We start from the raw sequence: 27,658 nt of genomic DNA on the forward strand, positions 1-27,658 counted from the left end.
GTCTGTTAATTAATGTATAAAGTTCTACAGACTATTTTCAGTAGATTTTACACTATTTCCTATCAAAGACTTTCAGTATTTTAACAGACTGTGCCACAAGAAATTTCTCTGAGAAGCTATTGGCATTTTCTGATGCTCTGCTTATCCTTTTCAGACACTGTGAAATAATTTCTCTCTTTCATGTTGCTTCCCTTGAGCTTCTCAGGGGCAAAAATACTGGGCTCTGCAGACATAGAATAGTACTTTCAAAGTAAGTTAAAGGTTCTGGATTCTGTGCTTTGAAATTTCTGAGTATTAGAGGCTCTTGAGAGATGCAGTCCTTCAAAGTCCTGTAAGGTTCATATCGCATAGCAGAGAGCTTTTGCTGAGAGAGATCAGCACTTCTACAGCAATGTGTCCAAAAGCAGCATTACAAATGCCTTCAGACTCCTTTCATCATTTTCTTGCACAAAAAAAAAACACCACTCCATATTGATTGTTTCAGTACTGTGATGCCTTGAAAGCATGTATCTGTGTTGTTAAACCCAATCCCTTTATCTTCTTTAGTACCACAGTGCATCTGACAGCCCACAGAGTAGCAGGAGTTTAGAATATATCATGGTTTTGCTAGCCTGTGTATCAGTGTGCCCGGGGAAGAACACTCTGTTTATGCTGGTTCCTGCCTACGTTATTTTTGCCTGTGTTATTTCCAGATATTCTTGAATTATCCATGCCAGTCCTTCTGACTGTAGCAACCAATAGCATAAGTGTTGAAGAAGTTTTACTAGATATTGCTAAAAAAGTAAAACAAAACGGAGCATAAATCAGATTTCTGAAATATTCCTACTAGACATTCCCAGCTGAATGTCTGGTACATATTTGTACATATAAATTGTCTTTTAATGATTCATAACCCATACTAGTCTGTAGAATATGTTGAAGCTAAAAGGTACGTTGAAATTCTTTGAAATGTTATATCACATATTTATCTACCTAGGTAATACTATGCTACTGTTACCTTCAATATACTTTATATTTCTTTATTAGCTAATTTTGCCACAGATCAGAAAAGATGTTTAATATCTGGTTCATATGACAGGGTTAGTTTTAGATAAGTGATGATTTACCCTCACAATTTATTCCATCGTTTGTTAAAGACAGAAACTAGTTGAACTTCCCCTCCTTGGTATCAAAATGTAGGAAAAAAAGAAGCGTGCCAGGAACACCTCCACTTAGAAATTATGTGTGAGAGCCAATCTGCATAACTTATGGATCTTACTTGTGTCTAAATTTTTAGATATCAAAATCTAAGTTGCTGTGCTTATGTGACTTTGAGAAGAATGTGGCTGTGCAGCGGTGTGAGTAGCAGGTGAAGATACAGCAGGAAAGGCCTTTGAAGACTTCTAGCTTCATATTCTCTCTGCCCTCAGTTGGGTACACAGACGTCCTGCTTAAGGGGGATGTCTTAAAGCCAACGCGCGTCTGTCTGCTGCGGGCACTTTCTTTATTTGTACTTCTTCAGTGCGTACTTAAGATTAAAGCAGAAGTTGAATGCCTGATGCTGATTAGTCCTCTTCATCCTTTTAGTCATTAAGCATGAGCACTTTCTGGATACATATATATTACAAATATACAGGGTGTCTGAAATTCCTCTGAATTCTTCCAGAGCAACTCCAGCCATGAGTTCAGATGCAGAGATGGCAATCTTTGGAGAAGCTGCTCCCTATTTACGGAAGTCCGAGAAGGAGAGAATTGAAGCCCAGAATCGTCCATTTGATGCTAAGGCATCCTGTTTTGTAGTGGACGAAAAGCAAATGTATGTAAAAGGTACCATACAAAGCAGAGAAGGTGGCAAAGTCACAGTTAAAATACACAATGATATAGTAAGTAATAACAACAGTTACTCAGACATGATAATTCGCTTCAGGCAGTTCCCTGGCTTAGATTTCTTCTCCTGTTGTTGCATTCTGATTTTGTCAGACTGTGACTGTAAAGGATGATGAAGTATTTCCCATGAACCCTCCCAAATTTGATAAAATTGAGGACATGGCCATGATGACCCACCTCCATGAACCCGCTGTGCTGTACAACCTCAAAGAGCGTTATGCAGCCTGGATGATCTACGTAAGTACCAGCAGCAGGCCGCCTTTGGCTGGCTCGGGGAAACGGCTCTGCTCGCTTGCTGTCTCCCTTCCTCGCAGACCTACTCGGGTCTCTTCTGTGTCACCGTCACCCCCTACAAGTGGCTGCCGGTGTACAACCCGGAGGTGGTGTCTGGCTACCGAGGCAAGAAGCGCCAGGAGGCCCCGCCACACATCTTCTCCATCTCTGACAACGCCTATCAGTCCATGCTGACTGGTGAGTTACTTGGCATGAAAGGGAAACCGTGATACGCACAGGGCTGGCTGCTTGGTCAAGGGACACTTGACAGTTCAGGCATCTCAGATGCTGTTTCTCAGTGCCTAATTGTAGCAGCTGCCATAGTCTTATGGCACAACTCAAGATTAGACTAACAGTGGCTTCTGAATAACCTCTGCGCTGTCAGATAATGAAGGAAAGGCAGTAGCTAGCTATACAGCTTATTAAGGATTTTATAGAAATAGTAAATAAGGAACACAGCAGAAAATCTGATTCCAAGTAAACAATATTTAAGCAAAGGTCTATACATTAAAAAAAAAAAAAAAAAAAAAAGACAGAAAAAGTAAATAGGATGCCTTAGAAAGAAAAACTGCTTAGACAGACTTTGGGCTGCTCCATCCCTCTGTGCACAAAAAAAAAGTCTACATACAGACCAATATAGAATTTCTCTTATCTGGTTGCAAATTAATAAATAGAGTTACAATACAGTTTCTTCCCTCAAAGTCATTCAGTTATGTCTGAGAAACAGAGGCCCTCATATTTTATCTGAACAGCTCTTCCTGTGACTTTGTTTTCAGATCGTACCAATCAGTCAATCCTTATCACGTGAGTATATTTTGATGCATGTGATAAAACCTACAGAGAAATAAAAATGTTTCTTGTAACAATTAATAATTTCATTTTATCTCAGTGGAGAATCCGGTGCAGGGAAGACTGTGAACACAAAGCGTGTCATCCAGTACTTTGCAACAATTGCAGTTACTGGTGAGAAGAAGAAAGACCCACAGCCTGGCAAATTGCAGGTATGTCATTGGCTCCCCCTTCTAGAGCTTGTTCAAGACTGCTTGCAGAGCAGAAACTATCAATGCTTATTTTGGGTTGCAGTACTGTAAAAACACAAAAAGTGTAGCACAACTGAACACAGTCAGAATCCACAGCCCACCCACATCTAGACTAGTTTACCCCTGCTACCTGGCCTCGATCACTCTGAACATTAGTGGAACTCTACTTAAAGAAACACCTTATTAATGCAGGAAAGGCTCAAGCCTCAGTATCCCTCCAGTTTCCATTTACACAGGGGAAATTTTCACCAGGGAGAGGAACATAACATAAGACAGTTGTTCTGACACGTCTGTCCATGTGTCCATCCATTAGTATGCTGTGATATCTGCCACATCCACAGCACCTGAGTGGCTGCAAGTGTGAAGAGAGGAGTTGGTTCCCACTGGCACGTGATTGTGCCATTCCTATTCCTCAGTTCACTCCTATTGACAGGGGAAGTGCAGGAACTCTGGGCTCCAGAGTGGTTCTGCTAAAGTTAAACGACATTTCAACTGCATCAGGTAGCAGTTTCCACTGACTTGTTCTCCTGCCTGTGGTCAGTGTAACAAGCCTGAGGAGCAGCATGAGAGACAGATTTGGGACAGCTGGGACTACTTGTCTGACAGTTAGAAAGTAACCTCAGAAAGGGTCCTTCCAGGCAGGGAAGCATATGCCCTGATGCTCCTTTCTGCTGAGCAACCCAGGTGCCCACTGGTGCATTTTCAAGGTGTAGGCTTCATTCCCTAGCACAGAGCAAGCAACAAACATCCTTGTGGCACAAGTGTTTGTTGCCACAGTCTGAGATGGTATGCACATCAAAGTGGGTGACACGTGTCAGCATGTTATTTGAGTACTCAAGGGCACATTGCAGCCTAAGGAGATTCCAAGGCTGAATACTCTTTCCACACTCAGAAGCAGGTGTCTGTGATTAATGGGTTGTTATGGCTGAGGCAAGCTCATCACAAGCATTCTTTCCATCAGCACTATTTCAAAATTGCCTAGGCTCAGCTTTCACCAGCTGCTCACTATACTGGTTCTGATCTCAGAAAAACTTCGAGACAGCTGAGAGATGTACTGAGCATGTTAGATATAAGGAAAATCACCTGCTCTCAGACAGACAACTACATATCCTGGCCTCTTCTGAGTTTACTCACAGAATACTCTATTTTTTTCTTAGTGTTCACTATCTCTGTAACACTAGTATGTGTTTTTTCATAAGAACATGAAATTGGGAACACTCAAGTTATAGTTCTGTTTAGCCAGGCATCTTGTGTCAGATACAGGCTGAAATCAGCTGCCAGGCAAGATTATATGAATAAAGGACACACGTAATAGCATTTCCCCAGAATACTGTCTCAGCCTCCAGCACTTTGTCACGCAGCCTAAAGACAGGATTTCAGAATGAGTTTGTGTAAAGAATTGCTGTCTTCTTCCATGCTGCTCTCCATGCGTGATGCTCCCTTGTGAATTCCCTGGTCATAGCTGTGCACTAAAAGAAGTTTGGTGTTGGTCTTGTCAGCTGCAATGACACACAAATCTCTTCTCCTCTCCTCTCCTCTCTCTCTTCCCTCTTCTGAGAAAGTTCATTTAGAAAGCTGAAAGGGCATTACTCTAGGGATCTGGGATTTTTTATTTAAAACCAAAATTATATAAAGCTTCAAATTGTCGCATTAATTTCATAGTGGACTTAATTTCGTCTTCATGATGGACTAATAAAAAATAATTTAAACCCATTGTGCCATCTGCAGACAGTTCTAGGAATGACGGTCCCTCTCCACTGCAAGATGTTGAAGATGGCTCTGAACACCACCTACAAAAATGCAGCGACTCAAACTATGCTGCTCATCTTTCATCTGGATAAAAAATGATACTCATTCTTTGTTTTTCATCTCTGTCTAAATTATCCCTGGCAACATTTTCGTGCCTTGATTACATAGTGCTCAATCATTACTTTTCTAGAAGCTTTCAGAAAAACTTTCTGCTATCATTCCAAAAAAAAAAAAGCACCTGCTGACTCTGCTTCCTGGACCATATTGCACAGAAAAGGAGACACAATGCCACAGAAGCTTCTATCCTCCCATATTTTTGCAGTTAACAAGAGCTCTACAATATAAAAACTTCACATGATGTTTATTCTTTCTGCAGTCATGTAGCAAAAACCCTCAGTTTCTGTTCTCTGCTTTTTTAAGTTTGGTATTTGAGTCTCAGACTTTGTCCACATCCTACTATTCAAATATCTGGAGATATATTTCTACATTATGAAACACTGCTGGTTGTTTGAATTAAACTGCAAAACTTACATTCTCCATTGCTAGGTGCTTCCTAGTAAAGGCTGTACCTCTGTGTGTGTGTGTTCTGGATTTGAGTAACCACCAGAAAATTCCCAGAATTTTCACATTTTCACTAGCTGTCATGGCCTTTGTGAATAGGAACGTGGGCACAGCTCTCTCATACAGATTTCAAACTCCCTGAGCTCCACTGTAGTGACTTTGTATATGATGCCAAATATATGATAGCCAGTACAAGAAGGAAACAAAACACAGGTCTGTCTTTCAACACTTTTCCCCTTGAAACCAATGACAACATTAATGAGTGATGGCTGATGAGTGCTTAAAAACTCTGCTAAATTTAGGATAAAATGATGTATGAAGTGTAAGAATGCAGTATCTCCTTTGCAATATTTGTTATTAACAAGTAGTGAAGTCTGATGATAACACAAATTTTCTCCTGTAACTAGGGAACTTTGGAGGATCAAATCATCCAAGCCAATCCACTGCTAGAGGCCTTTGGTAATGCCAAGACTGTGAGGAACGACAACTCCTCACGCTTTGTGAGTTCATTTCAGATTTGTTGGAATGCAGATATCTAATACATCTCATTCATTGCTCACTGTAACGAATGGGTTCATCTGTACTGCCCGATAGGGAAAATTCATCCGGATTCACTTTGGAACAACCGGCAAGCTGGCCTCTGCAGATATCGAAACCTGTGAGTTGAAGCAAGTCAGTGCATGCAGAGTTCCTGCATTTATGATCTCAAGTTTACCAGGAGATTAATGGCATCTCTCTTTTGGTCAGACCTTCTGGAAAAATCCAGAGTGACCTTCCAGCTGGCCAGTGAAAGGAGCTATCATATTTTTTACCAGATAATGTCCAACAAGAAGCCGGAGCTCATTGGTGAGTGTCAGTGGTTCTGGGCTTGGCCCAGCAAATACTTTCTCTTTCTACTGTGACCTGCTCCCATGCTACTAAAGGTGCTTTGTACACACCTGCAGATCTCCTCCTTATCTCCACCAACCCCTATGACTTCCCTTACGTGAGCCAAGGAGAAGTCACTGTTGCCAGTATCGATGACAGCGAGGAGCTGCTGGCGACAGATGTGAGTGGAGCGGGTCCCCCACGGGTGACCCCACTGTCGGATCGGCTGCAGCTGGCGGGCAGGAGCAGTGGGGAACCCAGCTGCCCTACTGATAGCACCTAGTGCTTCAGCCCTTGTGCTTCCTGACCTTCCCCAAATTGCCTGTTACCTCTGCAGAGCGCCGTGGACATCCTGGGCTTCAGCCCTGATGAAAAGGTGGGGATGTACAAGCTGACAGGGGCTGTCATGCACTACGGGAACATGAAGTTCAAGCAGAAGCAGAGGGAGGAGCAGGCAGAGCCCGACAGCACAGAAGGTAGTGCTGACTGTAGAGTTTGCTGGTGAGCTGCACCAGGAGACAAGCTAGCAACCCTATCCCATAAAGTCTCCAGCACTTAGAGAATGATTTTCCCTTCCAGAAACTATTTCAAGTTTGTTGCAAGTTCCACAAAGCCAATTATTTAATTGCTTGACAAAAAAACAAAACACAAAAAAAAACCACAACAAAGCCAACCATCCAACAAACAAACCCAAAACAAACAAAATTTAAACAAATAAATTAATAAATAAATAAAAGATAAAGCATTGCTGCAGCCCTCCAGGTGTGGAACAGGAGTGTGCTGCAGCTGAGACACTGTCTGTGCTGGGGGGAAAACATTCTCCACGGGACTGGAGAGGAGCTTCCCTTGACAGGTGCTTTTGAGTACCACTGAAATTACGCTCCTTGTAACAGAAACATCCTAGAGGACCATGACACCTTTCTTTTTCTCTTTTGAACTTATTTGCTGTCTCTGATCCTAGTGGCTGACAAAGCTGCCTACCTGATGGGTCTGAATTCTGCTGATTTGCTCAAGGCTTTATGTTATCCCAGGGTAAAAGTCGGGAATGAATATGTAACTAAAGGACAAAATGTCCAACAGGTACCTAGATGGCTAATTGGCTTTTCATCCTGTTCAGACACATCTTTCAACTCTAAAGCTACCTCAAATTTCATTACTACCTTGGCTGTGTTTCTTACAGGTATACAATTCAGTGGGTGCATTGGCTAAATCAGTCTATGAGAAGATGTTCCTGTGGATGGTTGTTCGAATCAACCAACAGCTGGATACCAAGCAGCCCAGACAGCATTTCATTGGTGTCCTCGACATTGCTGGCTTCGAGATCTTTGATGTGAGTTACAGTAGGTATTCTTGCCCATTGATACTTCCAAACAAACTGGTATCTTTTTATATTTGAATTTCCAGTTCAACAGCCTGGAGCAGCTGTGCATCAACTTCACCAACGAGAAACTGCAACAGTTCTTCAACCACCACATGTTTGTGCTGGAGCAGGAGGAGTACAAGAAGGAAGGAATTGAATGGGAGTTCATTGATTTTGGGATGGACCTGGCTGCCTGCATTGAGCTTATTGAGAAGGTACAGGATATCTTTTCATTTTAGGAAAGCATATTTCTTTCATGGTCATTTAGTTTAGTTCAGTCATTCTTAATAAATTGACACATTACTGTTGAATGACTCTCTAACATAATAAGCATCAGGTTATGAAAACAAAGTTTTTGGAATAACAGGCAGCCTGTGCACAATGACTTCCTCAACAATGCTGCTGGGGTGGAAGGGTGAGGGCGTACATGATGTTAATTTGGTGCCTTTAAAAAGACTGCCTTTAGTAGTAATGTGAACCTCAAGTCTCACTCCTAGTAGAAATGGATAGAACTAGGCTCTTGGTTCTAGCAACACAACTCTTCCTAGCCCCTGTTTTGCTTCCCACCGCTACTGCACTGGGGATCTTAATGGGACTTAACCCCTCACTGCAACATTACTGGCCAGTGTCCAGTGGCTGGGCACAACACTTACATGTTATGTGCAAATCCAATATGCACATACTCAAACATGTTCCCCGTCAGGAGCATACAGGTACCTGCCCCCAGCACTATCATTCATGCCAAGTGCCAGTGACTGATTCAGTCATCCCACATGCATGTTCTCTGCTTAAAGTTCATACCCATGGATTATGTCTTTGCACACAAGTTTCACATTTCTTGCTAACCTCCCCACATGTCCCAGCACATTGCAGAATCTACAGGCAGTGTTGCCATTCACAGCTAGTGCTTGTTGCCTTTTGCTATATTTAGCACCCAAAATCCATACTTACTGTTCTGTGCCCACACATTTTGTGTCCCATATGCAACAGAGAGCATTAGAGCTAGAGCAATCAGAATACCTACACTGATCTAATGCTGTAGTCTCTGTTGTAAGGATGGGAAAAAAGCAGACATTGGAACGCATATCATCTTAAAAAGTATGATCTGTTAGTGATTCTGTGAAATGTCTCTATAATGCTTCCATTATAGAAGACCAATCTAGTAGCTAACTCAGATCTAGATTCAGTTTTATAGACACCTTCCGTTAGACAAGATGAAATGCTAACCCCAGTGCCCAGAGCTCTCACACAGCAACCACATCTAGAGGGCAAAACATTTATTCAAAACACAGCATTCCTGCCCAATGTCCACCTCCTCTGCTGGCTGCTGCTCTGGAAGTTCCCTGATTCTAGCTTTGGCAGCTATCTACCTGAAATCTGATGTAAACATCTAATGGCATCTTACTACATTTAAAAAACAAAACAAAACAAAACAATGTTCATACAAAGAAGGAAATCCTGGAATTATCTCTAGGCTAAAGAAGTGCAGGTTACATTAGTGTCTTCAGCGAAATCCGAGGACATGCTTATCTGCACTATCAGAAGATACCTAATGTCGCTGAGAATGTGCCTACATCTCTGTATTGAAATACCCCAAATTTTAAATAGAATTCTGAGATAAATTAAAAGTCTATGACTATTCTAAAGTACCAGATTATTGTCATTTACACTCCATATAAGGTAAGGAAAATCTGTTCCATCAGGCACATTCACTGGAGACAGAACAGGAGTTTTTAAACATTGGTTATCTATGCACATACCTGAGCAGTCATCAAATGAAATTCACATTGACAGCTGTAACCGGATGGCTTGTAACAGAGGTACACAATGGTATCAGTTCCACAAACAGGATTCCGAAACCTGCTTCCTAATGACGTAGGGTAAAGAAGATCGAAACAATTTATTATAATGCATGTGTATATATATGTGTATATATAGCCTTTCATTCAATGATGCATGTCAACGGAATTCTTGAGCTGCCATGTTTATCGGTTCATGGCTGCTTGAGCAACACAGACAAATTATAGTTTGCCTGATTATTATAGAAACTAGTGATGTATACAGAACCTGTGCAATCCAAATTACAGTCACTAAAACAAGGCACAAATCACATGTAAAATGACATCTTATTTTCTTTTTCTATCTCCACCATTTGCTTTCTTCATGTATTCATATTTTCCCCAGCCCATGGGCATCTTCTCTATCCTGGAAGAGGAGTGCATGTTCCCCAAGGCAACTGACACCTCTTTCAAGAACAAGCTCTACGACCAGCATCTGGGCAAGTCCAACAATTTCCAGAAGCCCAAGCCTGTCAAAGGCAAGGCTGAGGCCCACTTCTCCCTGGTGCACTATGCTGGTACAGTGGACTACAACATCTCTGGCTGGCTTGACAAGAACAAGGATCCCCTGAATGAAACGGTTGTGGGGCTGTACCAGAAATCATCCTTGAAGCTTCTGTCCTTCCTTTTCTCCAACTATGCTGGTGCAGAAACAAGTAAGTGCTTTTTCATTGATGATAAATAAGGCAACAATCAACTAAAGTCTACACCTGCTTCTCTCTGTGAAAAGATTGTGGGGATAAAATTTTGGATAAAGTGTGAAGTTCAGAGAACAAAGACTTCATTTGAAGTCTCAATTTATTTGGCTTCAACAGTGCAGCAAATATGAAAAGACATTGAGCTCCTTGGACTTGTATTCCTGAGATTATAATTTGCTGCCTGCCTTGGGGCTGCCATAATTTAGAACGCTGGACTAGGATACTTTTCTAAAGAACTGTAATTCACTGCTAAAGGAATGTCCACAGCTGAGCCACATTCTTGTGGCCTTTCACCTAATTAAAAAAAAAAAAAAAAGGTTATGTCTATAAGTAGAAGCAATGTGATCAGTAGCACAGAGAACACCGTTAAGAAACTTCCATCAGGCCATAATGTTCCATACCACCAAAGACATGCACATTATGATGCAGCCTAAATCATGCATCCAAGACCAAATATATCATATACTGATATACAATCACCTAGCAGCAGTTCACTGAAACTTTCATGCAGTAGTGGACCAGTATTTGAAACTAAAAATTAATTATTTTATTAGTCCATAACCAAAGAAAGGAAGGTGAGGCCTATAAAACATACTGCTTAATCTAACTGTTCACCTCCTATCTGCTTCTTTCAAGGTGATAGTGGTGGTGGCAAGAAAGGTGCTAAGAAGAAGGGGGGCTCTTTCCAGACAGTGTCTGCTGTGTTCAGGGTATGTGAATTTCCTTTTAAATGAGCCATGCTTCCACTATAACAATCCAAGGGCTGGAGCATCTCTTCTATGAGAAAGCTGTGGTTGTTCAGCCTGGAGAAGAGAAGACTCCAGGGAGACATTATTGCAGCTTTCAGTATACAAAGGGAGCTACCAGAGAGACGGAGAAAGCCCTTTTATCAAGGCCTGTAGTGGCAGGACAAGAGGCAATATTTTTAAATGAAAAGAGGATAGGTTTAGATTGGATATAAGGAATAATTGCTTTTACAATGAAGGTGATGAAACACTGGAACAAGTTGCCCAGAGAAGTTATGAATGCCCTATCATTGGAAGTTTACAAGGTCAGGTTGGATGAGGATTGGAGCAACCTGATCTTGTGAAAGATGTCCCTGACAATGGCAGAGGTGTTAGACTCCATGATCTTCAAAGGTCCATTCCAATACAACCCATTCTGTGATTCTACAACTCCTTGACATTTGAGTAAGAATGCAAAAGCTTTGTTGTAGCTTAAAGCTCAAATCCACGTTTTGTTCTATTGCAGGAAAATCTAAACAAGTTGATGACTAACCTGAGAAGTACTCATCCTCATTTTGTGCGTTGCCTGATTCCTAATGAGACCAAGACACCTGGTAAGTCCATCATTATGCTCTCAAGACACAGGATTGACAGGAATTGGCCTACTTAGCGTCCACACCAACTTCTTCCAGAAGAGATCCCTATGCATGTGAAGTTCTTGTGGAGGCTGTCCTGCAGGACAGTACCCTAGCAAGCCTTGTCTTGTTTACCGTGTCTGTAAAATTTTGATCATTACATAGTATATAACACTTACCCATCTTTGCTTAATGTGCATAGAGAGCTGAAGACGATGAAGATAGGATTGACTACAGCTGATGGAATGGTCTGTTGTGGGTCACAGCATTAGCAAATCCCTAACAAGTGTCTAGTTATAAGGACCACTGTGTCATTCAGAACTGTTGGGTTCAGCCCCAGACCATTGACAATTTCTAAATATTCAGTGTTAGAATCTAGAATCTGATTCACCAAGTTGGAGTACTGTCAAAGAAATCATATATAATTTGTAGGATTCTACATACAAGTTGCTGGGTGTTGCCAGCACTTGGAAAGCATTTTGATATAAAGTTACTTTTTTTCTTTGATTAAATATTAAACTCTCACAAATAATGTAGTCTCCAAGAACAGACAAGACTGGGAGCATTTTCATGTGGCTATTAAAGTACATGAGGAAAGACTTGCCTGTGTGGGTTTTAGGAGTCTTAATGATAAAGTAGGTACTGATAGAATGCAGTGGATGCAACAGGAGGACCAGGAAACAGGAGCTTAGCATCTGTTTAATCTGTTCAGGAAACAAATGATCGATTTCAGAATGTTTCTTACCTTTCTTATTTATGTCTCTGTGCATAAGCAGGATAATACCTGGCGGTGTTCAAAAAATGAGTAGATGTAGCACTAGAGGCTATGGTCTAGTGGATAGGGAAATGTTGAGATGGTGGTTGGACTTAATGATCCTAGAGGTCCTTCCCAATCATAGTGATTCTATGATTTAAACAACACACGTATGTATGACGTTCACATTTCATCTACTCATCTAAACTCCTTTTATAATCAGTGGAGAGGAGATGGTATTTTAAAGTAAGATTCATCTGGCCCCTTTTATACACTTGTCTTAGGATGACACGAAACACATCCTTGAAGAAACTGTTTCACTCCACTGACTATAAAATGAAGCCCAAATGGAAATGTCCATACTTCATAACCTAGATTGAAGAAAAAGGAACCCCAACGGGGTCTTCACAGTCAAGAAAGCATAAAGGGGGAAATTAAAGAAACTTGCTACAATAGAAAAGCACATTTGGATTGATTTTGCCAGATATGGCTGTCATTTTAACATTCAATTGGTTGTTTTGACAGAGGGAATCCTGACTTTTGTCTTTTAAGAAAAAGAAAAGTAGTACTGTGAAAATGAAGTTGGATATCTGATTTTTAGTTAGTTTTAGGCTGCTTATGCTTGATTTTTCTAACTTTCCTTAGGTACACCCTTACTGATTACACTGAAAAGATGAAGTTAAGGGTACAGATCACTCTGTACAAATTAATGTCTCTGGACATAATGGAAATTTCTGCATGACAAAGTGATTCCAAGACAGTTTTGTTCTGCAAGCTTTACTTTGTAATACCTGGGAATAAGTCTTAGAAATACAGTTGATTATTACATCTGATAGGTATTTTAGGAGGAGAAAGATAATTCTTCCAATTTTAATCAACTATCAACTACAGACAGACTGAGAACTTAAAGCAACCTGCTTATCCACTCCTGTATTGGAATCTATCTAGCTATCAAATCTATTAAGTTTAATTATAGAAAATATTTGCGTGTCAAATCCAAGATATAATCTTACGTAACATGAAAAGCTGATATTCCAGATCGTGCCACATTCTACATTGTGCCACCTCTACCTTACATCCAATGATGATGCTGATTCTGCTGAATATTTTTCAGCTGACCTCCTCATTCTCCGGCCATTTTTGAGTAACGTAGCCTCATGCCTTTTGGCCACTGGCGATCCGTAAGCCCTGCCAACCCTGGCGTTCTTAGAAAAGCTCAGTTCACAGAAGCAGCTCTCTGCAACTTCTATAAATTAAAAGCATGTTCTGTCTTCACTTCCTGTGTCTTTAATCAAGAAATGGCTAAATTTTACCAAAAAAAAGGGAGGTCATTTAGGAATGCTAATACACATGCAGATTCTCTGGAAGAAAAGGAAAGTCATGATTTATTTTGTTTAAGGTGAAATGGACCATTACTTGGTGATGCATCAGCTACGGTGCAATGGGGTCCTAGAAGGCATCCGAATTTGCAGGAAGGGGTTCCCAAGCAGAATCCTTTATGCAGACTTTAAACAACGGTAGGTGTTCAGTTATTGCTGCCTGTTAAGATAAAATCTCAGTGTCCTGGTTTGGGGATTTTCTAACTGATAAGTTGCTCTCCCTTATTCCCCTTCTCTTTCGCTTTAGGGTAGGGGTGGGGGGTTGGGGTGTGGGGGTGTATGTGTGTGTGTTAACAGAGAGCATCTGTTACAGGTCTGGGGCAGCCCTGACCCTAAATCATGAAACTCCGTAAAACCACAGCCCAGGTGACAAGTATAGTGACATCATGGAGAGACACCCGCTGAATCAGATTAGATTAGTGGCATTTGAGGGAATCAAGTCATTAACAGTGTTTTAGGTGCCTCCAGTCTTTCCATCTTTGATCATACGAGAGATTTCTTGATTTATCAGAACCAGTATAATTTCTAAACTGTAGTCAATGCCCAAAGATTCAAAGAGACAAAAAATGCTTGTAATGTAATGAATTATGTAGCATTAAGGACTGCTCTTTGTAAAACTCCCAGATTATAGATACAAAAGCAACTTCCTTACACTGCACTGACTAACCATTAAAAAATCCAAGGCTTTGTCAGTGCTCTGTCACTGGCCTGAATCCTGTGCCTTGTCTTCCTCATCTTTAAAACTGAGACAACAAAACTGGTTCACGTGAGCACAGCTGCTATAAAGTGCTGGAGCAGAACTGCCTGCTGTTATAATCAACTGGAGCAGTAGCATCTTCCATGCTGAACTGGTGTAAAAAGGACCCAAGACTTCTCTGATAATGCTCTATAGCTTGATGTTCAATAAGGCATTAGCTGCTCTCAATTGGCAAATCATAATTTGATATGACACGTAGCAGAATCTATCCATAATGGCCATGGTCCAGAACCAAAAAGTACTCCATAGATCAAAGGAAATGTGCTGAGGTTCAGGAGGAACTCCAAAGGAGGCTGTAAATAAAGAATAAATTCACCACACCATTATCATTGTCTTGATCTTATGTATTCTCTTTCAAGGTACACTTGAGAATAAGAAGTGCTCCAGTGTACAGTCACACATCCTCATTGATGTATCTGGAGAAACTCCTTTACAAGGATTAGGTGATCCTGTCCATGACACAGAATTATCTTAATCATTAAGTTACCTTGCAAAGTGCTAAGACTGTTGTTAGCATTTACAAAATGCCATGCTAGTTTTAGTCATGGATTCAGTGGTACAACTTGTGGAGATTGTGAGCTGTGCAAGGTCTGTACACCCAAGACCTGTACTCCCTTTGGAATATGGCTGACTTTTGTTAGTTTATTTAATGTTCAACTTAATTTGAGTAGCATTCATCTGACCAGTGAAACAAGATGAGAAAAGGTTGACTTGTTCTCACTATGTTCTTCCTAATTCCTGGACCTGCAGACACTCTTAGGTATTGCACATTAATTTTGTATGTAACAACATACTGTTTTGTTACACAGCCAACAGATTCCTCTTGCGAGTAGACAGGTCCTCTTGTCATCACATTCTGTTTAGCCAAGACTGTCTAGATTTCAGATGGCATACCCAGCCACTGTCAGATAGCTCAATTTCTGTGTATTTTATGATATGAGATGGAGCCTATTTTCTTCATTCTGTTTGCAACCAGTCCTTGCAACCTGTCTTACCACAGGTACAAGATCCTTAATGCCTCAGCCATTCCAGAAGGCCAATTCATTGACAGCAAAAAGGCTTCAGAAAAGCTTCTTTCCTCCATTGATGTCGACCACAACCAATACAGATTTGGCCACACCAAGGTAAACCCTTCATGGAAGAGTGGGTATAACTTATGACAAAAAATTTTGTTCCTCAAAAGTATTTCTTGAGTATGGAATTAGTTGCCACAGTGTTTAGAAGCAAAGCACACCACTAGCAAGAATGAGTACAGAAAATTCCATTTCTAGGGTTATGTGTGAGCAGTAGCACTGTCAGCCCTGGTAACACCACACTGTCAGAATGACCCAGGGTGGTGGGTGAGTGTTGCCACTTTCTCCTGACAGTTGAACTCATTTACACCAGTGCATGTTAGACATGCCCAGACAAGTTTGGACAGTCAGACTTTTTGGGGGATTTAGGCACAAACACAAGTTTGACTTTCCTATCTAAAGCAATGTTAAGGACATGGATTCTGGGATTAGCACAACAAAGGTATTACTATCTCTGGACAAAAACCCTGTTGACAATACTACTGAACCAATATTATCATGTAAACTTCTTAAGCCATCTCTAAGCCAGTTTAAGAGCAAATCTTGAGCTTGACATAGAAGCGTAAAGTACAGTGAAGAGGCAGAACAGGATATTATACTAAGTTGAAAGTTCACTCTTTGTTTTAATAGCTAGTGATGAGCTAGAGCTTTCACAACCTATACTGGAGAAAGCATCAAAAAACACTGAAATAATGTGATTAAGTCATACAAGGAGTGGCTTGTTTTGAATCACAGGAACACTGAGGATATGAATACTGGCACTAATTTTCTCTAGCTGTTAAACTTTTACTTGGCAGGCATTTTTTCAACACTGCCTTCTACTACCCTGCATCAGCTGCCAATGGTTGTGCATCTGTCTAAACCTCAAAATATTTGACCCTCTTCTATGTTCTAGGTGTTCTTCAAGGCAGGTCTCCTGGGACTCCTAGAAGAGATGAGAGATGAGAAGCTTGTCAGTCTTATCACTCATACACAAGCTATGTGCAGAGGGTTCCTCATGAGAACTGAATTTAAAAAGATGAACATAAGAAGGTAAGATAAGACAATGCTAACAATTATACTGTGTCAGACGAGAAGTCCAGCAATGCAGTATACTGTGTCGGGCAAAAAAACTTTCCTTGGGAAGGACCCTTAGAAAGACTAGGGGAAACAGAGCACACACAAACTAATAGTTTCTTTGTTATAGTATCCCACAGTCTTGCAATGGCTATTTAGCAATTGGACCATGATATTTAGTATATAACAATGAACATTTTCTCCAGGAATTCATTTAGCATTGTGACCCTTTAAAGAACTCTGTGACAGAAAGAGCCAAATGAGCAAGTGCTAAGGCTTGTTTTGAACATGTTGTCTGATCATTTCATCAGACCACATTGGTTTTGTAATGAATGGCTTATAATCACTTTCTGATCTCCTCTTTAATATTCTTTCATGGCTTTTTCATCTAAGATGAACAATTCTAGCTTATACAGAGAAGGTACTCCACACTTTTGACCATCCCAGACACGCTTCCAATTTCAGATTTCTCTCTTTGAAATAGGATGAATCATGCAAAATTTAAAGTGTAAGAGGGACTGCACTGGATGAGCCAATCAACCTTTCATCAATGCTGTTGACAAGTGAAAGCTCTTGGGGTGAACAACGACTGTATAAATGTATAGGATGCTCAGCCAACGAGCTGCTTTTACTTGTAGTACTCTGCAGTACCTATTTAGCTCAGGGCCTTCCTGAGACAGGGATCGTTTCTAAGACTTCAGTAACACTGTATTTCTCTGAAAGAAATTGTCTTATCTCCCTTTGAACTACGGGCATAAACAAAATCCTTTTGCATTCAATACCATAAAAAGATTTCATTTTTGTTTTCTGTTTCTATCTTAATAATTTCTAACATGGTATTTGCTATTTTGAATGACCCAAAAAGCATCAATCTGCTGTTTCCCCAATTGACAGAAACTCCCAGATCTGTAATCTCAGCAGTAGTACTTCAAGGATGACAGTTCTCACATTGTTATTCATCTGAGCACTTGTGCTTTCCTTGAGACTGAGAAAGTCTCAGAGATTCCCAAGCAATGCGCCAGAGCATTTTGTCTGTTTTGGAGTATTTCTCCCTCTTATAGCCAGATATAATTATTGTTCACACTAATGAACCAACAATTCCACCATCAAGGGCCTAATATTGACTCTAATAAAAGCAAGGGAGGAGAGGAAAAAAGGCTCACGCAAAAGTTCCTAGAGAAAATTGCTGAAGCTGTATGGCAAATAATCAGAGTCTGTTTCCAACCCAAGTCTCACCAGACTCATGAAGTGTGCTTCCATGTTTTCAGAGAATCCATTTATATCATCCAATACAATGTTAGAGCTTTCATGAACGTAAAGCACTGGCCCTGGATGAAGCTGTACTTCAAGATGAAGCCCTTGCTGAAGAGTGCAGAATCTGAGAAGGAGATAGCAAACATGAAGGAGGAGTTTGAGAAAACCAAGGAAGAACTTGCAAAGTCTGAGGCAAAAAGGAAAGAGCTGGAAGAGAAAATGGTGACCCTGTTGCAAGAGAAAAATGACCTGCAGCTTCAAGTTCAAACTGTGAGTAACCTCCATTTTCAGATTCACCCCATTTCCTCTTATTCTGCTGCTCTTTCTCTTCTCATTTTCATTTCCTCCATGAACAGGCATGTAACAGGGCCAGATGATCCACTGCTTTGTAGCTGGTCTTGTCATTTACACCTAAGCAGAGTATAAAGCACATATAAAACAGTAGGAACACAGGAAAGTCTGTCTGGGTTCCTATGTAAACTTCCCACTTCACTATTAAGGAATCACCAGTGGAAGAATCAGACAGTATATTCCACAGTATATACAATAGGCTTCTAACAATGGTTATCTGATTTTGGACGAAATACAAGCTGTTTCCACATCTGCTGACCATTCTAATATGGAGCCAGGGCAGGAACGCTTTTCTGATAGAGACTCTGAAACTGTGGAAAAAAAGACTGATGCTTTTCTCTGTAATATTGCTGAGCAGAGACTAAAATCACACAAGACAAGAGTACTGTCAGGTTTTAAAAGGTATAAGATATTATGTAGCCAAGGACAGCCTGGTGCAAGTAAGCCTGTCACCTGTTTTCATGTCCTTTTGAACCACTTGCATTTTGACAAGAGTCCTGGACTGTTTCAAGCACCCAGGCTTGTAATTATGGATGCTGAAGATGAGATTCATTACCTGAATCCTTCTTCAGAACTTCAACGCAACTTTATCCAGTTTTCTTTGTCTCCTTATACCCTTCTTGGTACTTAATGCTTCATCCTCCAGAACCCACCTAGTTTACAAGCATTCACTTTAAACCCTTCGTGGATGGTAAACCAAAAAAACCAAGAAGCTCAGGTTTAATAGGATAACTAAGTTCCAGGTTAAGGATGCCTTTCAAAGCACTCAGATTTCAGATTTTAGAATAGAACAGAACTCCTAAGGTATGATGATTGCCCTCAAGTGTGTTTTCTGACTCTTACTCAACTCCCAGTTTCTCACTGTTTCAGAACTTGAAGAGTCTTTCCTGTCTTCTCACTAAATCTGATTTTTCTGGGGAAATTTCTATCAACCCTTTTTAAAAGATACCTCAAGCACCATCTTCTCCATGTTTGTCCTTAGAAGATACACACTCACTAGCCATGATTTTCACTGTACTATGGGTTTCAATCAGAATCTGAGAAAGAATTAAACATAGCACCTTCTGTTACTGCAGTGATGGCTTTCAGCCATAACTTTTCTGGGAGGCAACAGATACTTTTTCTGGTATTCTGCTTAGAAAACAACACAGTAGCATTAATTTAGACAAAATTTTGCATGCTACAATTTAGGTCAAGCTTGATCCTGTCTTGGGTGAGAGAGATGTTAGAGAATGACGGGAGAAAAGTTAGCCTCATGTGAATAAAGTGGGAGAAGTGTGGGGAGAGACAGTCTGACTTGTGTCACTGGAGTTGCAGGAGCTTAATGAAGACAGAATCATCCAATACTCTACAAAAGATAACTTTGAAATGCTATATGTTTTACAAATCCACATCCAAGACCATGCTTCCATGAAATCCAGTTTGCTGCCCACCTCTTGATCTCACTGATTCCTTGCAGATTCCTTGTTATGACTGAACCCTGTGAGTCTGTTGCATGATACTTTAATTAAACCATCTGATCAGATGAAAGGAAGTGTCTCTACCATGGCATTATGGTCCACTTTCCTAGCCATGACTGAGCAGGACATTTTTCTCCTCACCAAATCATTGCATAGGAAATTCTTCCCTGATTTGTCTAATCAGATTCCTGGAGATGGTGCTTGAACAACACATGTTGCTTTTTGTCATTTTTATGATAAATGCAATGTACCTTCAATATCTTCTGACAGGAAAGTGAAAATCTAGCTGATGCTGAAGAGAGATGTGAAGGACTCATCAAAAGTAAAATCCAGCTGGAAGCTAAAATTAAAGAACTAAGTGAAAGAGTGGAGGACGAAGAGGAGATGAATGCTGAACTGACAGCAAAGAAGAGAAAACTTGAAGATGAGTGCTCTGAGCTAAAGAAAGATATTGATGATCTTGAATTGACTCTGGCCAAAGTGGAGAAGGAGAAGCATGCAACAGAGAATAAGGTGACAAAGGAATCAGGGAATTATTCTTCCCCAATTTTCAGTTCTGTGGAAAGTTGAGGTCATTCCTAAGTGCTCTGAAAGTAAGTGAGAGGTGCCAAAGCATAGGAGACAGGTATTAACACTTAATCATGTGTGACAGAATTTTTTTTGTTAAAAATATAACTTCATCTTAGGAAAAATATGTTTTCTGTGGAAGTTCAAAACATTTCAGAGGTTGTTATGGTGCTTGACAAAGAATTTCCATATTTGGGTATCTGCAGTCAAAAGGAACCAGTATATTTACGTCTCCTGTGGATAATGGAGGACTAGTATGCTTGTGAGTAGCTCAGTATAGAAAAGCTACGCTGGTCCTTTCTCATGTGCATTAGGGAGGACTGATCTTGCAGATGTCAAATGTTTTCTTAAAATTCTCTTATATTTAGGAAGCCAAAGTCTCAGCTAGAATGGGCATCCTTTGCTTCCACTGACCTGATGATACCATGAGATTCTTCCTGACTTCTAAGGTTCAGACTGTCAGAGGAGAAAGAAGGGTCTATATTAGATGGTCATTAACTCTTTTGTCTCTCAGTAAAAGCACAGGTATTTCCATATACATCTCAACAATCAATCTGAAGAGATAGAATTAGATTATTTGTGTTAGAATCCAAAAGCCTGCATCTGTGCTGACAGTGTTCAGTTCTGCTGTGGAAACAGTAGGGCTGGTAGTCAAAAACAACTAAAGCAAGAATTCGTACCACTGCAGGACCAGAAAGGTGTGACTGTCACGCATGACACTTGTTCAGCATGAATGATACAGACTTCCTTTGGAGAGCAGTTTGGCTACATCCATGCAAGATTTTGCAAGGGTGCACTCACTCTGTTCTCAGGCTCTCATTTCTTAAGGCACCCCCTCACAGATGGTGATGTCTGTGATGTCTAACAGGTTAAGAATCTTACTGAAGAGATGGCAGCTCTCGATGAAAACATTTCTAAACTCACTAAGGAGAAAAAGGCCCTCCAGGAAGCCCACCACCAGACACTGGATGACTTGCAAGTTGAGGAAGATAAAGTCAGCACACTCACAAAAACCAAGACCAAACTGGAGCAGCAAGTAGATGAGGTAAGGAAAAGGTTTTGGGTTGTGTGGGTGGATGCTCTAATGGTTTAAAAGATACTAGAAATCTGTAGTTGGGAGTATAAGCAATACCTAAAGCAGCCAATTCAGCTCTAATAATTTTAGCTAATAAATCATTGCCATTTGACAGGTTATATTGCAGAATCCAGTTCATCCTTCATCTTCCCCTGCCTATTTAAAACTATGTCCATGAAAAGCACTGTAAAGTTTTGTGACCCACTTTAATAAATTAGCTGGAGCTAATGAATATCTGTGTCAGTGTGAAGATTGATGCAGTATTATATGAGGTCTCTTACTCTGTTGTGTGGATATACTCCAGGAAGTTGAGTATACCCCCTGCTTGTTGAAGAGGAGTTGGACTAGATGACCTTTGGAGGTCTCTTCCAACATTCTATATATTCTATACTTTCAATACATTCTATGAGTTATGCACAGTGCAAATTTGTCAGTATTTAGCAGCCTATATGCTAAGAAATTCAGCCACTGGAAGATTTTAACTTCTGTATTTTTCAAAAACTTGCATTCCAACTGTGCACAGCTTAATATCTGAAAACAAATCATAAGGGCAGCTCTAATCTTGAAGTGAGAGTATATCACAGGTGGAGATGAGAATATACAGGTTCTGTATGTTTTCTCTGTTCATTGATTTCCAGCTCTAGTTGGAATTTTAAATCAAGAATAGTTACTTTAAAAACATAATTTATGTGTTTCAAAGTATGTTTTATGTGTTTTAGCTTGAAGGATCTCTGGAACAAGAGAAAAAACTGCGAATGGACCTTGAAAGAACAAAGAGAAAACTGGAGGGAGATCTGAAAATGTCTCAGGATTCCATCATGGATCTGGAAAATGATAAGCAACAGATGGATGACAGGCTAAAAAAGTATCACACTGATTTTTTACGATCCAAATACTAAAATTCAGATTTTACCTTAACTTTGTTGAATGTACATTCTTGTTCTTTAACAGAAAGGATTTTGAAGTTAGCCAGTTGCAAAGTAAAATTGAAGATGAGCAAGCTCAAAGTTCCCAGCTGCAAAAGAAAATTAAGGAGCTTCAGGTAAAGCCTAAGTTAGTGGTATTTTTAGTAGGCAAGCTCAAGTTCCTTAGAACTATATTTATCATTTATATTATATTTAGAAAATATTTTTCGACACATTAATAAAACAACATGGACTCTGGGTGCTGTTCCCATCTCAGGGCACTTTTACAGAAACTCTGTCCTCTAATCATACATAACTAGGTATGAAATTTCCTAAGTGAAGCTTTTGGCACATTTTGAAAATGGTTCAGACACTAAGTTTAACAATAGTGAAGCCATTGAGAATTACTTTTCTAAGAAGACAAAAAGAATGTGACATAATTTGTCATGACCAGGACATTGGTTATCTTCTAAACACAGAGCCAGGAAGACAGTTTTTTTCAGTGCTATTATCCCATGGTTACTCATCTCAATAGAGAGAAGAAATAGTTTTGTTTTGAATAGACCTTTGGGAAAATTTCCAATAAACTCACATTCCTCTACATTTTCCAATGATACATCCCCCTATTTCTTCAGAAAAGTACAATATTAGATTCTTCGTGACACAATAAATCCATTCTTCTAAAACCAAATACTGCATGTCCTGGGACACAGTTCAGTGAAATTTCTAGCAATGCTTCATTCCCTGTGCTGATATAACTGGATGTGAAAATTTGCTCTTTATTTCCTAATGATAATTTCAAATCTGTCTATTCAGAATTCCATTTAACCAATTAACTTTCACAGGCTCGCATAGAGGAACTGGAGGAGGAAATTGAAGCTGAACGTGCAATCCGTGCAAAAACTGAGAAGCATCGGGCTGACCTGTCGCGCGAGCTGGAGGAGATCAGCGAGCGCCTGGAGGAAGCAGGAGGAGCTACTGCAGCTCAGATCGAGATGAACAAGAAGCGTGAGGCGGAATTTCAGAAGATGCGCCGTGACCTGGAGGAGGCCACGCTGCAGCACGAGGCCACGGCTGCCGCCCTGCGGAAGAAGCATGCGGACAGCACCGCGGAGCTTGGGGAGCAGATCGACAACCTGCAACGGGTGAAGCAGAAGCTGGAGAAGGAGAAGAGTGAGCTGAAGATGGAGATTGACGACCTGGCCAGTAACATGGAGTCTGTCTCCAAAGCCAAGGTTGCTGCACGAGAAGAAACACTTCTCATCACTAGCACTGGTATTCTGAACAATTGGATGAGATGAAGGATATGCTTTCTATCTCTTAACAGAGCAATCTGGAAAAGACGTGTCGAGCTCTCGAAGACCAGTTCAGTGAAGTCAGAACCAAAGATGATGAACATATGCGACTAATTAATGATCTGAACACACAGAAAACACGTCTACAGACTGAGAACGGTGTGTTCTTAGATGAAATGTAGTAGTAGCGTGCCAAGTACTTGAATGTGGTCTCTGAATGCCTGTGTATTTTGTAATACATTCATCACTGGGTGACCTGAACAAAACTCAGACTGTAGAATTTTCTCCTGGTGGCAGTCATAGAAACTCTAACTGAGTAAACAAAGGCAAACAAGATAAGCACTATCAATCAAAATGAGTGTGTGAATTTGTGGTCATTTCATCTTCTTTCCTTTGATGCCAGCATAACAATTCTCTTTCATAGTTTTTTCTTACTGGTCAGAATGAATTTGCTACTCTACCTTCATTTTACCACATTATATCTTGTAATCACTGTCCATATGGTTAGCTCTTCTCATTCATATGTTTTATTCTCATATCTCTGTCTGAAAAAATAAATATTTTCTTGTTAGGTGAACTTACTCGGCAACTGGAGGAGAAGGAGTCCTTGATTTCTCAGTTGACTCGAGGCAAACATGCTTTCACTCAGCAGACTGAAGAGCTGAAGAGGCAACTAGAGGAAGAAAATAAGGTGACTTGTTTTAACTTCTACCAAGAAATTATAAAATAAATCTATGAGTTAAAACAATAATGAGATTTCTCCTCAGAGACAGATGGAGACATTAGAACAGTGAAACTTTTGAACTTTCCCTTAGAGTATAACACAGAGATGAGACACTATAAATTAGATCAGGAAGACAGTGTAAGTCCATCTTAGCATGCTTTCTGAAGTTCAAAAACATGAGATAAGTGAATGAAAATAGCTCTGTGTGCATATCTTACTGCTACAGGAAATCCCTGAGGCAAAGAAAATTACAGCAGCCAAAAAAAAAAAAAAAAAGGAGAGAGCAGGAGTGCAGGCTTATCCAGGGTTAGATGTGACAAAACAGTTTAAACTTTCTTCCACCTTCGGAGAAACATCAAATTCAACCTGAATTTCCCTTATGGGGAAACTTCTTGAGAGATAATTTCCACCTTGTCTTTTGCTTGATTTCTTGTGTCTTTCCCTGAAGCACTTGGTACAGATGTGTTTAAGAGGCAGTATCCCAGACAAGATGGACAAATGCCTGATCTTGTTTAACAACAAGCCTGAAACACAGTCCCTAACATTATTCACTTTGCTCCTTCTATTGATTTAGCAACTGTTGCACATGAGCAGTGAGATATGGAGCTTTTATTAAAATACGGTAAAAAAATCCATTCACAAATTGTTAATATTTTGATGATTTGTACAACTTACCCTCCCAGGCCAAGAACGCCCTGGCCCACGCCTTGCAGTCTGCTCGCCACGACTGTGACTTGCTGCGGGAACAATATGAGGAGGAGCAGGAGGCCAAGGGGGAGCTGCAGCGCGCCCTGTCCAAGGCCAACAGCGAAGTGGCCCAGTGGAGAACCAAATACGAGACGGACGCCATCCAGCGCACGGAGGAGCTGGAAGAGGCCAAGTACGTGGGAAGGGATGGTCTGGTGCAAGTAGAAGGATATTTAAGTATAAATATGAAAAGAAGCTGGAGGAAATCAGGAGATGCTCGTAGTGGAAATGTGCAGAGCAGTGTGCCTTGTAATGTGTTAAGACTGAAAAAGGGAATGAATAGAGGTTTAAAGGGAGAGAAGGAGTAGAGTCTTGGGAGTGTCTACAGAAAGGAGGATGCCAATGAATTAACTACAGAGATAATCATAGTACTTAAAAAAATCACATTCTTTACACTGCCAACATTGAAAGTGTGCTTCTGTTTGCTCTCCAAATTGGTGTAGTTTACCTCTTGGGTAAGTATTGTCCCAGCCTATGTACCACTCCAGTGTGTCATGTCACCTCAAACCTCTATCGATGCTCTCTGTTCACACCACTACAGCTTTCTATGTGGCTGTTTCTGCCTATCTCTCCCATGCCAAACTCTCTTTCTACCCTTTTTCTGAGAACGTCAGCATTTTCCTTGTCTCAGCACTGATTGTTTCATCCTGCAGAAAGAAGCTTGCTCAGCGCCTGCAGGAGTCAGAGGAGCAGATTGAGGCTGTCAACTCAAAGTGTGCTTCACTGGAGAAGACAAAGCAGAGGCTGCAAGGGGAAGTGGATGACCTCATGATTGATGTGGAGAGGTCAAATGCAGCCTGTGCAGCATTTGATAAGAAGCAGAAGAATTTTGACAAGGTTCAGAGTCTACCAGATCTGAACATTGTTAGACATTTGAGAAGCCAAGCCAAATTCTAAAATTATGGAAGTTCTGCATTCACACTAAGATAAATTACATTTTTTCCAAAGCAAAGCTATAGTTAGAAGCACAGAGTAGGATATATAGTAATGATAATGTCACAGCATAACCCCAGATGACCCCAGCAAACAATAAAGTAGCTTTCTGACAGTTTTAAAAATCAGGAAGTCTTCCCAAGGGAGATTGGGAGGATCTATATATAGTCTTTAATCAAGCAGACTGAGCAAGTGTTCACATGCAAGCTATTAAGACCTGACTTTTGCTTGTTACTAGTCTGCCAGCTCTGTATTTGGGTTAGGCAGAGCCTCAGACTCCTTTACACAGTTCCAGCCTTGATGTCTTTAGTAACATTTGAAAGAATCAACCCTCTTTCACTGAGTGATGTTGTACAGCCCTGTCCCTTGTCTCAGCCTTGTGTGAGTGAATTAGGTGAATGTGCTAAAGGAGAGTCCCTGCCAGGGTTATGGTATCAAACTCAGGACACAACCAGTAGAACATGATCTTTCTTGATCTTTCTTGGTGGTCCTTTCCAGGTCTTGGCTGAATGGAAGCAGAAGTATCAGGAGAGTCAGGTTGAGCTGGAAGCTGCTCAGAAGGAGTCTCGTTCTCTGAGCACTGAGATCTTCCGGATGAAGAATGCCTATGAAGAAATTCTCGACCAGGCTGAGACTGTCAGACGGGAGAATAAGAACCTCCAGCGTAAGTTCAGATCCCTGTCATGCTTCTCTGTTTCTGGTCTACCAGAGCTCTGCCTCTTCCCAGGGCTCTGCTCTTTGTGATTTTCCCACAAGGCTCCAGTTAGGTGACCGTCTTTCCTATTCAGCTGATCACAAAGTCACCTGCAAGCACATGCTTATAGCTCATTACAGCATCCTACTTCCTCACAGTATTCCCCCTCCTTCACACCATAATCCCATTCACACACAGGGACTAAATTAAATGAACGGACAGAAATGATGATGAAACCAGATACTCCTTTTTTTTTCAGATTACTTCAGTCACTACCCTTAGAAAAAGTCTGGAGGGCTGTTGTCTATTTCCTGGTTATCAGAGGACTGTGCAGCTGTGGCACAATAGATTGGCATTTAATAAGCGAGCTAACGGTATAAAGGAAACACAACTCAGTTCCTCTTTGTAAGCTGAATGATCCCTGGGGAATCTCTGAGGATAAAAAGGGCAATCAAACAGGACTGTCTCTGGAGATGTAGTTTCACTATCCAGAAGAAGTTAACGTGATTATTCTCTGAGCTCATTTCCAGTTGGTCCCTCTCACTTTCAAATTGCACACTGAACTGGAAATAGGACATGGTCAGAAATAAAAAACTGCACATGAGACAAGACCTATTATTTCTCCTCACTGCTGCGTGACATGACATTATTATCTCTTCCATCACTCCCATTGCCAAACACTAATTGCAACATTATATAAGCTGAATTGTGTGTTTTCTGTGTTGCAGAAGAAATTTCTGATTTGACTGAACAGATTGCTGAATCTGGAAAAGCTAATCATGGACTGGAGAAAGCAAAGAAACAAATTGAGCAAGAAAAGTGTGACCTTCAAGCAGCATTAGAGGAAGCAGAGGCAAGTGTCATCAGTAAGGGGGCTTGTTTTTAGAGCAATCATGAAAGGAGAAAATTTTGAGATTATGTATTCCTGCTTATCCTGATACTGTCACAAAGGTGCAGTATGAAAGCACAAGCAGACCAAATAGCACAGGTACTGCTCCTCTGTCACACCAGTGCGGCATTCC

General features: G+C 40.7%; 1 protein-coding gene across 1 annotated transcript in view; it reads left to right on the top strand.

The window, feature by feature from the left end:
* Positions 1-1,676: 1,676 nt before the first annotated feature.
* LOC103771090 (myosin-3-like) overlaps positions 1,677-27,658 on the top strand; it is a gene marked incomplete at its 3' end in the record, with an annotated part of 28,860 nt that continues 2,878 nt past the window's right edge. The window contains exons 1-31 of the mRNA XM_008938377.1: positions 1,677-1,862; positions 1,960-2,103; positions 2,181-2,337; positions 2,916-2,943; positions 3,029-3,140; positions 5,897-5,989; positions 6,084-6,147; positions 6,237-6,335; positions 6,434-6,537; positions 6,694-6,832; positions 7,318-7,436; positions 7,537-7,686; positions 7,761-7,931; positions 9,901-10,198; positions 10,889-10,962; positions 11,504-11,591; positions 13,766-13,883; positions 15,503-15,626; positions 16,471-16,607; positions 17,900-18,155; positions 19,967-20,209; positions 21,132-21,308; positions 22,058-22,203; positions 22,290-22,380; positions 23,089-23,478; positions 23,571-23,697; positions 24,111-24,229; positions 24,946-25,142; positions 25,663-25,846; positions 26,441-26,606; positions 27,365-27,489. Of these exons, the coding sequence (XP_008936625.1) occupies positions 1,677-1,862; positions 1,960-2,103; positions 2,181-2,337; positions 2,916-2,943; positions 3,029-3,140; positions 5,897-5,989; positions 6,084-6,147; positions 6,237-6,335; positions 6,434-6,537; positions 6,694-6,832; positions 7,318-7,436; positions 7,537-7,686; positions 7,761-7,931; positions 9,901-10,198; positions 10,889-10,962; positions 11,504-11,591; positions 13,766-13,883; positions 15,503-15,626; positions 16,471-16,607; positions 17,900-18,155; positions 19,967-20,209; positions 21,132-21,308; positions 22,058-22,203; positions 22,290-22,380; positions 23,089-23,478; positions 23,571-23,697; positions 24,111-24,229; positions 24,946-25,142; positions 25,663-25,846; positions 26,441-26,606; positions 27,365-27,489 (4,626 nt within the window). The remainder of the gene's footprint in view (positions 1,863-1,959; positions 2,104-2,180; positions 2,338-2,915; positions 2,944-3,028; positions 3,141-5,896; positions 5,990-6,083; positions 6,148-6,236; positions 6,336-6,433; positions 6,538-6,693; positions 6,833-7,317; positions 7,437-7,536; positions 7,687-7,760; positions 7,932-9,900; positions 10,199-10,888; positions 10,963-11,503; positions 11,592-13,765; positions 13,884-15,502; positions 15,627-16,470; positions 16,608-17,899; positions 18,156-19,966; positions 20,210-21,131; positions 21,309-22,057; positions 22,204-22,289; positions 22,381-23,088; positions 23,479-23,570; positions 23,698-24,110; positions 24,230-24,945; positions 25,143-25,662; positions 25,847-26,440; positions 26,607-27,364; positions 27,490-27,658) is intronic.

This window comes from Merops nubicus, unplaced genomic scaffold (assembly GCF_000691845.1).
Source record: "Merops nubicus isolate BGI_N331 unplaced genomic scaffold, ASM69184v1 scaffold16574, whole genome shotgun sequence".
Taxonomy (NCBI): Eukaryota; Metazoa; Chordata; class Aves; order Coraciiformes; family Meropidae; genus Merops; species Merops nubicus.